This window comes from Symsagittifera roscoffensis, chromosome 2 (assembly GCF_963678635.1).
Source record: "Symsagittifera roscoffensis chromosome 2, txSymRosc1.1, whole genome shotgun sequence".
NCBI classification, from domain to species: Eukaryota; Metazoa; Xenacoelomorpha; order Acoela; family Convolutidae; genus Symsagittifera; species Symsagittifera roscoffensis.
The window spans coordinates 35,310,896-35,325,505 of record NC_087063.1 but is presented as its reverse complement, the minus strand read 5'-3'; the positions used below and the strand labels follow the sequence as shown (position 1 = coordinate 35,325,505).

General features: G+C 36.3%; 2 protein-coding genes across 2 annotated transcripts; one reads left to right on the top strand and one right to left on the bottom strand.

Moving 5' to 3' along the window:
• Positions 1 to 8: 8 nt before the first annotated feature.
• On the bottom strand, positions 9 to 3,775 carry LOC134838949 (adenosine receptor A3-like). Its single transcript, XM_063854315.1, has 5 exons — positions 2,803 to 3,775; positions 2,357 to 2,556; positions 1,458 to 1,610; positions 581 to 706; positions 9 to 325 (listed from the first exon to the last, which is right to left on the bottom strand). The coding sequence occupies exons 1-5, from the start codon at positions 3,212 to 3,214 to the stop codon at positions 176 to 178; spliced, it is 1,041 nt and encodes a 346-aa protein (XP_063710385.1). The 5' UTR covers positions 3,215 to 3,775; the 3' UTR covers positions 9 to 175.
• Positions 3,776 to 8,848: 5,073 nt separating this feature from the next.
• On the top strand, positions 8,849 to 11,308 carry LOC134840463 (nucleoplasmin-like protein ANO39). The gene is made up of 4 exons (XM_063856269.1): positions 8,849 to 9,106; positions 9,405 to 9,603; positions 9,848 to 10,235; positions 10,410 to 11,308. The coding sequence occupies exons 1-4, from the start codon at positions 8,945 to 8,947 to the stop codon at positions 10,975 to 10,977; spliced, it is 1,317 nt and encodes a 438-aa protein (XP_063712339.1). The 5' UTR covers positions 8,849 to 8,944; the 3' UTR covers positions 10,978 to 11,308.
• Positions 11,309 to 14,610: the final 3,302 nt, after the last annotated feature.

Below are 14,610 nucleotides of genomic sequence, written 5' to 3'. Positions count from 1 at the left end.
ATGTAAAATTAGGTGAATGTAATTATTTCAATTTTATCTACATAAAACTATAAAACTCCTATAGTATACTAAATAGACTAAATATAGCTAAAATTGTGTTTGTGGTTTTCGGTCTTGTTCACAATTGCTTCACGATATCTGTCGAAGTGTAATCGTTGCCCCTCCCTCTGGCCATCTACCAACCTAGACTCTGTGTGATGCTGAGGGTGACGTTATTGGGCTTATATTTCCCACTGCTGTACTCCTTGTACAAGATGTAGAGTGGGTTGAATAACACAGTCAGGTGCCATAGAAGCACAGTCGTGTTCAACACAAAGCCTGGCATCTGTACCGAAAAAAGTGAATAGTAAAAAATTGTCCTATAATTTTTTTGAGTTATTTATTCGATGAGATAGAAGTGTCAATCATAAAAAACTTGATCATCTTTAGGGTGTTTTTTGAAGACTCCAAATTTGAAGAAATATTCTTGAAAAAATCGATCATATTCTCCTTGACTTCATTGACAATTTTTCAAAGGTTATGTGAAATTTATGAGAAACATTTTTTTAAACAGCTTTTTGCCGGAAAAGTTGTTTTTTACTTTATCTGGGAATTCTGGATTGAATATTTCGATGGTCCTCATCACAGCTAATGGCATCCATGTCACTAAGCAAAAGGCAGACAGAATCACCACACTTCGCGAAGATCTGCGATATTGACGGGCACTCTAAAAAGTTTCTCTGATATTGATTCAACCTCTGATTTACATAAGCAATACTTGTGCTATATTACATGTTCGTTTTTCTTGATGTAACTTGTACATTTCCTTACAGTTTTTTGCCATTTTTTTTTTCGTTTTTATTGAAGTCGAGTACTGAGTGTCTGCGTAATAGTTAAATAGGATGAACTCGTTCCGCTCAATCAATGTGAATTCGTTGTGCTAGTATAAATCATTTACCAAATGATATGTACACAATGCAACGGAAGCTCTCTAAGAATAAAATTGGAGATGGCGCGGAAAAGTGTCTGAATTTGGCTTCATAAGTGTACTCAGCGTTATTATGGAAGAATTATCAAAGAGCTCTAAAGTGGTGCAATGTGTTCAATTTCTGAAATAAGTCTGGCCTTCAAGTAAAAAAATAAATCGAAATACTTGTTTGAAAATTCGCGTTTACCTTTTTTTCGGCATTTATCGGTTTTTTTTTGCTCTGAAAAGTTGCATGGCGAATGGTTGTTGAACGAAAAAGTTTTTTCAATTGTGCTCCTGAAATAAGGCACTAACGAAATTCTCCGAAAAATCGCAATCATTTTGCATTGCTCTTTTGTCAGTTCAAATGCAGTTTTGAGAATATTTCAAAAATTTAAGACGTTGTCCGATAAATTTGTTAAAAGCTATATATTTTTTCTCAGATTTTCGAACGTTTTGCAACATCAGATCTGTTATAAGTTTATTGAAAGAAACAGAGCTTGAAACATACTAGCATGCGCTGTAGAACTGGAAACCTCTCATTTCTCTTCTGTAGTTGGCCGAGTCCCTTGTAGATTGTGGCTGTGAGGCCCACTAGCAGAGTGAGTGGCATATAGAAGCTGCAGATGAAGTAGGGCACTATGGATTTCCATGTCAGGATATACTGAAACATGGCGACAGTGGCTTATTATGGGGACAATTTGGAAAAGTAGATTGGTTACCCTTGCGATTAGCTAGATTATTGCAACCGGTTACAAGACTTTTTCCCACGGTAAAAAATTTAATCATCGACTTCATCAGGTTTGTTTATTGGCATATCAAGCTCCTACAACTGTTTAAAACCGTATAACGTAGCTGTAATGCACATGCTTAGGAAGACAAAAGTCTGAGAGTCGAGTCCAGCCAGGAGCCTTAGATTTTGGAAATGAAAATTTTTGGAATCTTTTGTCTGCTTATTTTTGTCGGCAAAGTTTCCTTAGCATTGGTTTTCTCATGATTTAAGAATTTTTGCTGTGATGAAATTTGCAATTAGCCAGCTTTATCAAATCGGAACGTACTTTTTTTCAGGTTACCAACTTGTTTAACAGAATCACTGAATCATTTGATGGCTTGAAATATAAAATAAGTCATATGCAATGTGTTTGATTTTACACGATTCACCTTGAAGTAGCCTTCATGATTTGAATTCGGTCAGGAGCCTTATTTTTGCTAATATAAAATTTTCACCTTTGAAAACTTTAATCGTTTGGCTGCTTACATTTTCATTCTCCTCTCACTTGTCAGAAATCAATGAATGGAGCTTTGTCTGAAAATGTTAAAATTGCCATGATAAAATTGTTTGAAATTTCCCTGATTTGCGCAAATTAAAAAATATTTCGTTTTAGTAGTAGCATGGTAGTGGTAGTTAACCTCATAGTAGCATCTTGTGAACTGTCCGTGCTGAATGAGTCTGTTGTCCCTGTGGAATATGGGAATGGATGCATTAATTGCACACACTGACCACGATACTCCAATGTAGCTTAGTGTGAGTAGTCTAGTGGTTCTGAGGGATCTGTTGCGTGATCTGTTCGGGTACAGGATGACATATGTCTGCTCTATTGCGAGACACACTGAAAAGAAACTATTATATTAGTTATGTTACATTTATTTCAGCTTTCCGTGTTTTTACCCAGAAACGCCTTTTTTGTGTGTATCTCCTAGCGCACTATCGAAAATTGCAGGCTACCAGTGCATAGGGTTGAGAGCGATATTGTACAAAGTAATGAGGTTAGTCTTAGAACAGTAGATTTTTTATACCGCGTAATTTATTTTCCAACCAGAATATACTTGAAATGCGGTATTGCGCTTCTACTAACCAAGCATTGCAGGCAAAACTCCAGAAGCACACAGGTAGATTGCAATGAGGGAACTACACAGAGTGTAGTCAAGGTGTGCGTCTTGAAAGAGGGGCGGGATGCCGACAGTCTTAGTCAACATGTAGATGGGGATGCCGAGCACACTGGAGATACACGTGGTGAAAACTAGCGAAAGGTAGAGCCAGTTTTTAATGATGGGATCACTCTTGAGTTGTACTAGTATGTGGAATAGACAGGAGAAGTTGGGCGATATTGCCAGGGTAGTAATCAGGGAGTCCAAGATGACAAAAGGTACGGAGTAGTTCGTCATCGGAGTCGTAGATCCAGTATCTGATGTATTCGATATGTTAGTATGCGAGTTGGTTATAGGGGTGCGAACCAGAAAGGAATCGACGGAGAGTCGCATAGCCATTCTCAGTTAGGGAACGCCAATGAAACTGTTTCAAACTTTGTGGAATTTGCCTCAAGCTTGATTGATTTGGTTTATTAAACTTTATAGATCATCCGATGTTGAGTAGATCACTGCAAATAGTTTGTTTTAGCCTGGTGTGATATTTGAGAACTTATTCTTCAAGAATTGTTTTAATTTCATGTGACAAAAAACACCTATTCCTACTCATGACAAGTATTCTTATAGTTAATTGGTTGGCTTATATAAAATCAGCAGATTAATTTTTGGCTCTAAACAAATGGTATAAGAAGTATGTTTCCGTTGTCCTAGAGCAGTGACATATCTGACATTTCTGTTGAGAGCTTGTTCATGAGGAGCAACCAACCTAAGTATGAACCAATAGATTTCATTCACCTCATGACATTATGAATGGAGCTGTCTTTTATCTGTTTGGGATCAAGACATAGTTGTTGGCTGATCGTATGAACAAATGTTGACTGTATGAACAAGTCAACGGTATTGTATTGGTGCCAATGAGATGAGTGATCGCAATATGTGCGGTATGTCAACTAAGGTCAGAATTAGTGGTATCATTGACCTCTACTAAATTGAGTCCTAATCTCGCCGTAGAGATCTAAAAGAAAAGCCGAGTAGTTTCGTTCTGGTTAAGGAAACTATATCAGCACCATAAACTCACAAAGAAACACTTTATTGCCGTATCAAAGAAAGATAGAACATATAATTTCGATACTAGGAGTTGAGTGTTTATGAACCTTGACTACGAGGGTTTTTAAAAGGCAATAGAAAGCGTTGTTTGATGCCACCGTCAATTCTCATGGTTACATTTAATTTCGTTGTTTTTTTTCTTATATTGTATGAAAGCAATTTTCACATTCATCAATCTGTTTGAAGCACCGGAGAGGCAAGTTACACGCTAGTAGTAATTTAAAACGAAAGTGTTGGTAGAGGAGACAAATGATGGTAGAAATTGTTTAAAATTAAATAATCTTTTGGCTATTATTTTAAGCTAGTATTTTAAAACTTGAAAAAATAACAAATGCATCTGAGAAAAGCGAGTTGCTAGCTAGTTAGCTCTCGATTGACCCTTGAAATTATCGAAAAAGAAAGATAAAACGTTTTTGTTTCTTATGTTAATCTATAGTGAATATGAAACAAAATTTAAGGATTGATATGAATCGTTTTCAGTGTCAAATGGGTCAACTGACCTGACAGATCGAGAGTTGCAAGTAACTGACAACTTTTTGTCAATGGCGTGCGCAGAAATTTTTTGAGTTCGCGGAATTTCGAAAAAAAAAAATGTTGATCGACCTTTTTAAGAGTCATGAACGTGGTGAATACTTTAAAATAGGTCTTGAAAAAATAATTCTCAAATTTGATTGTTCGCGGTTTGACTTTTGATTTCTTTTAAAGTTCAGTTCTTTTCCAAATTCAAAAAACAGAAAAGTGTAAAGGTCATGAAAAACGTGCCTCACTTCTAGTTTCCAAAACTGGATTTTAATTTGCAGAATTCAATTTCATCAAAAAGTGACAAACATAAATTATTGTTCTTGAAATTAAACGAGCCTTAAGGCCATATATTTTTTCTCTTTGAAGTTCGAAAGATGACGTTTTTTTAAAGTCAGTTCTTTTTCTGTTACCTCGCGTTCATGACTCTTTTCCAACGGTCTGTTGGCTTTGTTCAAGACGACCAGTTTGATATCAGAGCTCACCTGTACCCCTTTCATGGCAAAATTTTCTGCTACGCAAAAATAGCTTTGAAAAATAAACCAAAAATTACGTTTTGGACAGTTTTTGAAATGTTTTGACCGTCAATTTGACTGGCTATGCAAATTTTCTGGGAGATTTTATTTTTTTTGTCGTTTTGAATGTTTGTCAAACTTAAGTCTTCATTTTGCGGTTGATGATGGTTTTTTTTTGCCAGAATCAAGGTATCTCGTATTTCAAGATTTGTGATTTTTTTTCTGCGCCGAAGCTCACTGTAATTCTGAAATGGTAATTCTAAATCATATATTCTGAAAATGTTTTTCAATTATAATTGTTTTCAATTTCCGTGCTGCATTTTTCTCATTGAATGGGTTAGTTGAAAAATCGCAGCTTGAGCTGAATTTTAATCCCCGTTCTTATTTGAGCAAAATTCCTTGTTTCAAAGTGCTCCTTCGTCGGCTCTTCCGCCTGGATCTTGTTAAATCAACTGACACTCTCTTCTGAGGCTGAAAAGGGTCTGGCAAGATAGGTGGCAAAGGGGTTTTGGTCCTCTCTTTAAAACTTCCTGTCATTTTTATCGAAGCTTCTCGCTCTAGAAGAACTTCATTAACTGCCATAATACGTGGCAAAATATTAAAACTGCTTTTGTATGTGGGAACATTAGCAGGAACTGTTTGTGGCCTCTTAGTTTTGCATGTGCCTAGATAGTTTGTCATTGACTGTGCTGTCCCTAGGCGGGTTTTTGGCTTTGCGGATATAGGCCTGAAAATTGAGGCCTCTTCCAGCTCCTTGTTTCTTGTTATTGTAAGAGCCGCGCTGAATCCAGAACAAAACCTGTCAACATTGCTAGCATTAGTTAATAGATAGATTACTAGTGATAATAGCATATGCTTTAACTGGTTTAACCGTGGCTTTTTAATTGAGTGTTTTTAAACGAGGATCAATTTTTTCTTATTTCATCAAATGAACCGCAAAAAGCTATTTGTTTCAAACAACATCACAATAATAAAAACTGGATTTCAGAAATTTTCTAACTCAATATATCTCGCAGTTTTTTGAAATGCACAATTTATACATAGTGTGGTTTTATGCTTTGCAATTTGTTACATGCAAAATTGGTGTGGATGGCTTCAGTATGTTATGTTCCAAATGATTACTTGCAAAATTGTGTCTGATTGTATTTGGTGCCCCTTTTGCTGAATAACTTTTGCTGTCGGTGGTTAAACGTGCGTGGCTGAGTGGTTGTGCGTGAGACTCAAAATTTATTGATTGCAGTAGGTCGCAGATTGAATCCTAGACCTGGCCAATTTTTTGCTAATTCGAGGCTTTTTTTCAATTTTTTCTTATTGCCTTTTCTAGAGCTGCTTTTCGTCGAGTTCTCGCTAGTGTGTGCGAACCAAAGCTTCGTCTCTGTCTATATAGTTAGTTGCTGCGAGCTTCATTATCTTGCCATCTTCAAGCTTTTTCAACGTAATATTTCTGCATTTTTAGCGAAATTTTTTTTTCACGTTTAAGCTATATCGTGCATTGCGGTGCTTAAGATTTTTTCGTATTTTCAGCTTGATTTCTTTGTTTGTTTCACCAAGTTCTGAAATTAGCATTTTATAAAATTCAGTGGTTTCGCCTGTTGCGAATTTGGCCTCCAAATATATGAATACCCAAATCTTTTTAGCTTACGACTTTCGACGATTCTTATGATGTTTTTTTTTTTAAACTTGGATTAAAAAACTCTGCAAATTTTTTGAATTTATCAAGCTTTTAGTTGGGTGCTGTTAAGTTAATCGCAGGGGGTACCATTGTTGCTTAAAAATATGACTGCTCAAATCCTTATGTTTTCGAGATATGACGTTTTTCTAAGATTTTTGAATGGAATTAAGAAATGAAATTGCCAATTCTATAGTGTGAGGGGCTGTCATGGTACTGTCAGGCTTTGCAAATCTTGCTTCAATTGTATCTACTCAAATTTGTTTATGTTGTGAGATGACGTTTTTTATGATTTATTTCAAATTTTCAAAGAACTTAGATATAAAAAAAACTCGTCGAAAGTTGAAATTCCTAACTTTATGATGTGAGGTGGTTTCAGGGTGCTCTCACGCATTGCAAATCTTGATTCTAAATATCACTGATCTCTTTTTTAACTTCCCGAGATATGACGTTTTTATATGATTTTCTCAAAACGTTGCAGATGTTGCTTTGTTGACTGATTGATATAATCATATCATTTTCGAGAGATACGCCGTTTTTCGAGAGATAAGCTCATTCACAAATTTTCAAAATTTTAGATCTAAAAAACTTCACATAAATTAAAATACTCACCACTCGGGTTGGTTGCTCTCACGGTACTCTCAGGTTGCTTATCTGAACTCCAAATATGACTGCTCACCTCCTTTTGTTTTTCTTAGACATGACGTATTTATGTTTTTTGAACACTTTCAAAAATGTTAAAATTCACAAAAATATATATATTTTTTCAAATTTGAAATTGTCGAACCTTTGGTGGCGTGATGTCAGGTTATTAGTAGTGGATGCGGATGTGGCCTCCAATCCTTATATTGTTGCTCAAATTGGCGCTTTTTTATTTCAATATTTTTCGTTAAAAATTTAAATTAAGAAAAAAGAGTGGTATTTCAAAATTAATTACGCTGGATTATGAATCACGTTTATAAATTTCGTGATTTTGCATGTGAAATTGTTTGAAATTTTTTTCTCAATATAGAATGTTTAGTTGTATGTATGCTTTCGTCCATTTTAGGGTTTTTGTTGCGGATTAAAAATTCGAACTGAACGAGATCTGAAACGCAGTAGATTTTGAGATTTGACCATTTTGGTTTAAAAAAACCTTCAAATTGAAATTATTTTTATGGTTTTGAAATCAAAAGGGTTGTTGGATTTTCCTGTATATTGTTACGGTTGCATTCATTTTGTTGTTTTTTTCATATATTTTATATATACGCAACTTTCATATTCACTAGTCTGCTTGTAGCACGGGAGACGCGTTACAGGCTAGTAATTTTTGATTTCAGTGGATGGTGCTAAGTTATTACCAGTCTGTCAAACGACCATTTCCTGTGTCGTGCGAAACTTTGTGTTCAATCTGGTCCTCAATTTGACTGTAATCAGAACTTCTTTTGGATGCTTCTAAGGTCCTGTAGTACAAAAAGTGAAACTTCTGGCATCTAGGAACTTCATTTAGGGCAAGTGTTGCAAGGTCTTCTGTCGTAGTTTTTTCTTCTGGTGTCTGGACTTCTTTATTGGAATTTTTTCTGGTGGTTTTAATATTGTTCTGACGGTTGCAAGTGCTAAATGTAACCAAAGTCGTTGGTTGGTTTTGTAATATTGAATTTTGTTTCGCGGCTTCATTTCTACGAATAAATCGACTAACTTGATCGGATGTCATAATTGTTACGATTTTGTTTCGTTTATGATTTTAATGTACAATTAGAAGAAACACGAGTGGTTGTTGTCAAATACGCGTCAAAACTGATCGTATTGTTTTAAAACTAGTTTTAAGCAATTAAACAATATTTTTAAGTTTGTTATTTTTGATTTGAACTAGCATCAAGGAGGTTTGAAGAATTGGTTGCATGCTTTGTCTGGTCTTATGGATCTTTCGTATAAATCAACCCGTCAAACATATGAGCTAGAATAGTTAATATGTTTAAGAGCACCATTCGTTCAACAATTAACAGATCTGTCAATTTTTATGTTCACTCTGTTAATGGTCTGCATTTGTCAAACTATAGGCGAGGTTTCAACTAAAAAATGTCTTTGACGAGATAGTTTGAGATTTTCACGTTGAGATAATTTGAGAATAACCGAGGGATTCACGTTGAGACTCAATCTGGTCTGACTACAGATTTTGTAAAACTCATAAGTTTTTGGCTGCAAGAAAAGGTGAGACTTTTTGCAGTGCAAATGCGTGAATGGTAACATAATTTTTCAGAGGTCGGTTTTGATAAGTTATTGGAAAGATCTGTGCACCTGTATCTTGACGAACATTAACTGCATTGAAAAAACCATATAGCAATGGAGAAGCACATTCTGTGGTCCAGAGAACTGACGAAGGACAAGAACTCGGTGACCTGGACTCCCGCGGACGACGATGATGACCAGGAGGCAGACATCAATATCCAGCAGACACTGCAGCTGTCACATGCCAGTTATGGAGGAGAGGGGGCAGACACACAGGTTTAAATTGATTTTTGTTATTACTGCAGCTGATGCAAGTGAAGAATTAATATCGGTTGCAGGCATTTTCCATTGCGCAAGGTTTATTTTTAATTTTCACGGCGAAGATTCGTTGGTGTCATTATGGTTGAACGGACGGAGATCTCTGGTCACCAAATAATGAAATCGAACAAGTTTTGAATTTCTGAACAATAACTTGGGTAAGATTCGAACGAGCGAACAACAACATGTCTGAAGGGCTTTAACAGTAAAATTACGTTCTTAGTTTTGTTTTTTACTATGTATAATTATTTACCAGGTTGTGTCTGTGAAATACAAGCACAGCATGATCCCAGACATGGACGCGGACGAAGATGAGTCTGAAGAGAAGGACTACTCGACCGGAGTGCTGTGCATTCTGAAGAAGGACCACATGGCCAACTGTGTGTTCAACCTCAAGTCAGATGACACCGTCCAGTTCACACTCACCAAAGGCACAGGACCCGTCTACCTGTTCGGTTAGATGAGAAAAATCTGTCAAAATGTCTATTCAACTCTAAATTGAAATAATGCAGGAAGATGAAATAAGTTTATGATGGAATCATGGAAGCACAAGCTAAAAAATAGTAGAATATTTTGTTGTCGCGGTCAATTTTGCTGTCGTTGACGTCAATGCTTAACAAGTTAATTAGGTTAAGGGGAACCCATATTCGCGAGGTTATTTTTGTTTAAAACAGTGTAGCAGTGTCAAATTTGCTCTAGGAACGCATTCGATGGTGGCAAACATGTCAGTTGACTCTGAAGACGAGTTCGAAAACTCATTTATTAATGACGAGGCAGAAGAAGTGGCCAATCCCACTGACAGCGAGGATGCCAGCGAAGAGGAGTCGCCTATGCTTGCAAAAAGCAAAAAGCCAGCGAAAGAACCAGTGAAGAAAGTGTCCTTTTCAGAAAAGAAGGCAGTGAAAGTTCCAGAGGCAGCGATTCCTGCAAAGGGTGCAGCTGTTCAACCGCCAGCTAAAAAATTGAAACAGCCAGTCCCACAACCGGAAGAAGACGACGATGAGGATGACGACGACGATCTGGACGACGAGGATGAAGATGACGATGAAGATGACGAAGAAGAGTCACCTGAACCTGCTGCCAAACCGTAAGTTGAAGTGTGTGAGCTAATGCTTATAATTTAAATTTGTCAGTTTCTTTCAGAATAGTTTTCTGTAGATGCTGATAATTATGCAGCATATTTGCTATTATTGATGATTACCATGCAGGAATCATGTGAAAAGCTTATGGCACTAAGTTTTAGCAATTCCTCTCATTTCAGACCCAAGAAAGCTATGAAGCCAGCTGCTGCGGATGAAGACGACGAAGAAGATGACGACGATGAAGAAGATGATGACGACGAGTTAGATGAAGACGAAGAGGATGATGATGGCGAAGAAGAACCTACAGCCTTCAAATCCAACCAGAAACCAACCCCTCATCCCAAGTTTGAGAAGAGAAAGAGAATATATGACGAAGTGGATTCCGATGACGATAAACAAGGGAACAGCAGCTTCCGTGGGCGAGGCGGTGGTCGTGGTGGATTTGACAGAGGCCGCGGCTACAATCGAGGTGGCGGTGGGTTCCGAGGAAATGGTGGCGGAGGATTTAGAGGCAATGGTGGTGGTGGGTACCGAGGGGGTGACCGAGGAAGGTTTTCTCATTCTCCTCGAGGGCGTGGCGGTGATAGAGGAAACTTCAGAGGAGGTGACCGAGGAAGGGGAAACTTCAGGGGTGGCGATAGAGGTCGAGGCGGAGGATTTAATAACAGAGGCCGAGGTGGTTTCGGAGATCGCGGACGTGGAGGAGGAGGAGGAGGCGGTGGCCGTGGATTCCACAAGAAGTTTTAGCATATTTTATCGCTTTTCTTTTCGCCATGAAACAGAATGTCTGACTGGATTTTAAATAGAAGTCGGGAATTTTTTGTTACTCCTGGTTGTGTTGTTTTGATCAATGGACGAATGCAGACTTGACTTCCAAAAGTATATTCTGAAGGGCTCTCTGAAAGAGAATTTGAAAAGCTGATTTAATTATTCCACTCATCAGATGATGATGCCTTGCAGTACAGTTATAAAATGTTGATTTGATCAGTTTTCTGCTGATCTGCCTTGTTTTTTCAATGCTTGTTCTTACTTATTGGAAGTTGTTTTGCAGTTAGCAAAGAGTCTATTTCACAACAAATCTTCTCTCACACAAACCTAGGCCCAGATTAGATTAAGTGTAGGCATAGCTAGGCATTTAGATTAAGCTAGGCATAATCATGCTTCGTATTTTTTGTTGCTTGCTGAGTTCATTTTGATTTAATATAGGTAATATTACCACTTCAATTGTACTGCTCAGAAAATCCCTTCTGAAAAGGAGACGCCTAATTAGATTTTCCCACTTATTCTTTATTGATGGATACTCGGCCTCTTGGACTTTTACTGCTATTTCAAAACCCCGCTTTAAACCTATTGATTCAATTAGTATAGAATGTCATTGTTTTGTCTGCAGGTTTTTTTTGAGCTCGTTGGTGAAATTAATTCGACATATACCGGTCAATTTCACGGATTTAAAATTCTTGAAACCGAAGATCTTCGGATTCATCAATCTGTGTTAATCTAAAAATGAATCGACTCGGTCAATATGAGTGGGAAAACGTTTCGTAACTTAAGTCTCATCATTTTGCATTCATTGGATTGCTGAAATGAATAAGACTTTCGAGCTTAAACTTACAATATTGCTATAAGATATTCACAGTTTTAATTTAATTTTTCAGATGTGGGGACTTTTCTATAGGTTTCAGGGGACACATTTTCTCGAAAATTTGTAGAATCGAAGACGATTTTTATAGATTATTCATCTTAACATGCGCCGACGGCAATTTCCAATGATCTAATATTTGTTTCTCAATCTTTTATGTTGGTTTTTCAAATGATCAATCTTATGGTGATCAAAGAACACAGCATAATGCTTCCGCGCGTTTTCGGGAAAAGTTCGCACAAAAAGGAAGTGTCATCCGCCACCTCTAATAAATACCGGCTACGGTGAAATTATTTCCATACGTTTGGTCCTGCATTGGGTAAGACTGCGGGTTAAAAAGCACGAGGAAGTAATGCAACCAATCCAAAATTTCGCCTGCCACCGGCTGTAGTTCTGGCGATTTTGTATGCACACTGTTTCCAATCGAATATGTAACATACATAAAACCAGGTTTCTTTCCTTCAAGAACTTGGTGATTAATTGTCAACAAGTAACGCGGTTTGACTTGAAGTTCAATTCGAATTAATTGGCTAAGCCGAAGACAACTTTTCAAAATACGAAAATGCAGATGGCCAAAAAAATTGATTAAATTTTTGTTTCCAAATTGGATAATAATTTTTAGATTTCCAAACCGAATTAAAAAATAAACTTTTGGTCCAGCTTTCTTTTATCGGGCTAATTTTAGGGAAAAAAAAAGTCTTAACCAGAAAGTTCTGAAGATTTACAGAATGTTGACGTGATTTATTTTTAAATTCGAAATTCATTTTTTTCTTGTTAACTTTAACTTCAACTGTCCATTGAATGTTTAATTTGTCTTGCGAATGAAGCTATTTACCTTTTGATCCATTTTTCTCAAAAATGCCGTGCATATAAAAATTCTCCAAAAAACAGTAGTTTTTTGGTTGTCTTTCGCTTTTGGTTGAGTTTTCTGAAATTTTTTCAACTGTGTTGGTTTTTTTTATCAAGAGTCGACGAACGTAGTTCAGACTCTTATATAGGTCTCGATAATTTTTTTCCGTTTTTATTTCAGAAAAAGTCTGAAAATTTGGTCGGGCTCAAAATGACTTTTTCGCGGGTTGACTTTTTTTAAGTTCAGTTCGTTTCATTTGTCAAACAAAGACGAATTTTAAATAAACTGATTTATTTTTAATTATTTCATGCTTATTTTTCTTTAATATTAAAAAAAAAATTTGTGGAAGTCAAGTCGTGTCGCAGAAACAAACTCGCCAATTGTTCTCTCTTCATTCATACCAGCCGAACTTAAACTGTAAAGGAACTTTTTGATCGGTTGCTTTAGATGTAACTTGAAATTCAACTCGATTTGTTGAAATTTCTTTTTTTTGGCTTGATAGGTTTCGGCCTTTATATCAGCTTAGTGGCCTCATATTGCGTTCTTTGGCGCCCAAAAAGTGTTATGAGGGCGAGAGGGACTAATAACTTGAAATTTTTAGATTTTTTTTCGGCTCAATGAGCTGCGGCCAATATTATATCGGCTTAGTCGCCTCATTTTGCGTCGTTTGACAAGCAAAAAAAGTATTTTTTGTTATGAGGGCGAGGGGGACTTTATAACTTTTTATGAGTCATAAATTTTGTTGATTTTTTTCGGCTTTTTCATTTTCCTTTTTTTTCAGCTTAATAGGTTCTGTTTTTTTTTAATATCGGTTTAATGGCTTTATTTGATATAGTTTGAGCGAATAAAGTTGGTGTTGAGCGTGAAGGGGGCTTATTAAACTTGTATAAGCTTTGTTGAGTTTTTCTGCTTGAAGAATTTCGGCTATGTTACCGCTCGGAAAAAATTTTTCGATGATAATTTTGCATTCTATTGTTTTGGTTTGTTTCAAAATTATCCTTATTCAATTTAAAAGATCTAGTTTTTTTCTGACATTTTCTTTTCGATTTTTTTTCGACTTAGCGGCTTTCTTGTTTGGTATCGCTAGTTGTGCGAAGCTCAGCGTTCCCTCTGTGCTCTTTCTTGAAATTTTTTCACAAGTAATTTGGCGGTTTTTCGGCTGTCGTGGGCTTATTTAGAATATTTCAACTGTATGTTGGCTTTGTCATTATATTTGTTCCAACCATTGAATTTTGTGAGGAACTTTGTGTTCGGGTGAGTTTTAGTTTTTTTTTGGTTTTCCACGCAAAATCAAGTATTACAAATAATAATCGGAATGGGTCGATTGAGATTTCATATTAAAGCTCTTTCAGTTATTCGAACGACATTAAAAATCTTCAATTTTTTTCTGTCGAGAAAAACCATGAAAATTTTTGATTTTTTAGTCTTATTTCGAGCAATTAACAGAGCGAGCAGGCTTATTTTCCTTTTCAATCAAAAAGCTTCACCATAAAGATCAATCGTTATGGGTGAATTGATTTATCATATTAAAGCCCTTCCAATCTTGATTCGAATGAAGTTGAAAATTTTCAAAAAATTGTCATTGTGTCGAGAAAAACCGATTTGAATTTTTCAATTCTAATCTAATTTCGAGCAAATAAAGCTAGCGAGCAGAATTATACTAGAAGGATACGCCATGAAATTAAGTTTTTTCCTGTGAAACTCTTTTCAAGGTTTTCTGCGCCAAAAAGTCAAAAAACAAAAGTTTTTGATCGTTTTGATCTTTGTTTTGTTTCTAAAGTCATTTTTTCGACAAAAGCCGTCGCGCGATTTGCTTAGTTTACTGTGATTGTTGAATCAGCCTAAATTTAAGTTTTTGTCAGATCCTTTCATCACACCTCGCACAAAACAA

Bases quoted from the DNA above. Each gene is read 5' to 3' on its own strand.
- LOC134840463 (XM_063856269.1), top strand. From the start codon at position 8,945: ATGGAGAAGCACATTCTGTGGTCCAGAGAACTGACGAAGGACAAGAAC. The intron at 9,604-9,847 runs GTTAGATGAGAA...AATTTGCTCTAG, and splicing joins AGGACCCGTCTACCTGTTCG to GAACGCATTCGATGGTGGCA. The intron at 10,236-10,409 runs GTAAGTTGAAGT...CTCTCATTTCAG, and splicing joins CCTGAACCTGCTGCCAAACC to ACCCAAGAAAGCTATGAAGC.
- LOC134838949 (XM_063854315.1), bottom strand. From the start codon at position 3,214: ATGGCTATGCGACTCTCCGTCGATTCCTTTCTGGTTCGCACCCCTATA. The intron at 1,611-2,356 runs GTTAACTACCAC...GCCATGTTTCAG, and splicing joins TCACAAGATGCTACTATGAG to TATATCCTGACATGGAAATC. The intron at 326-580 runs GTAAAAAACAAC...TTTTCGGTACAG, and splicing joins ATCCAGAATTCCCAGATAAA to ATGCCAGGCTTTGTGTTGAA.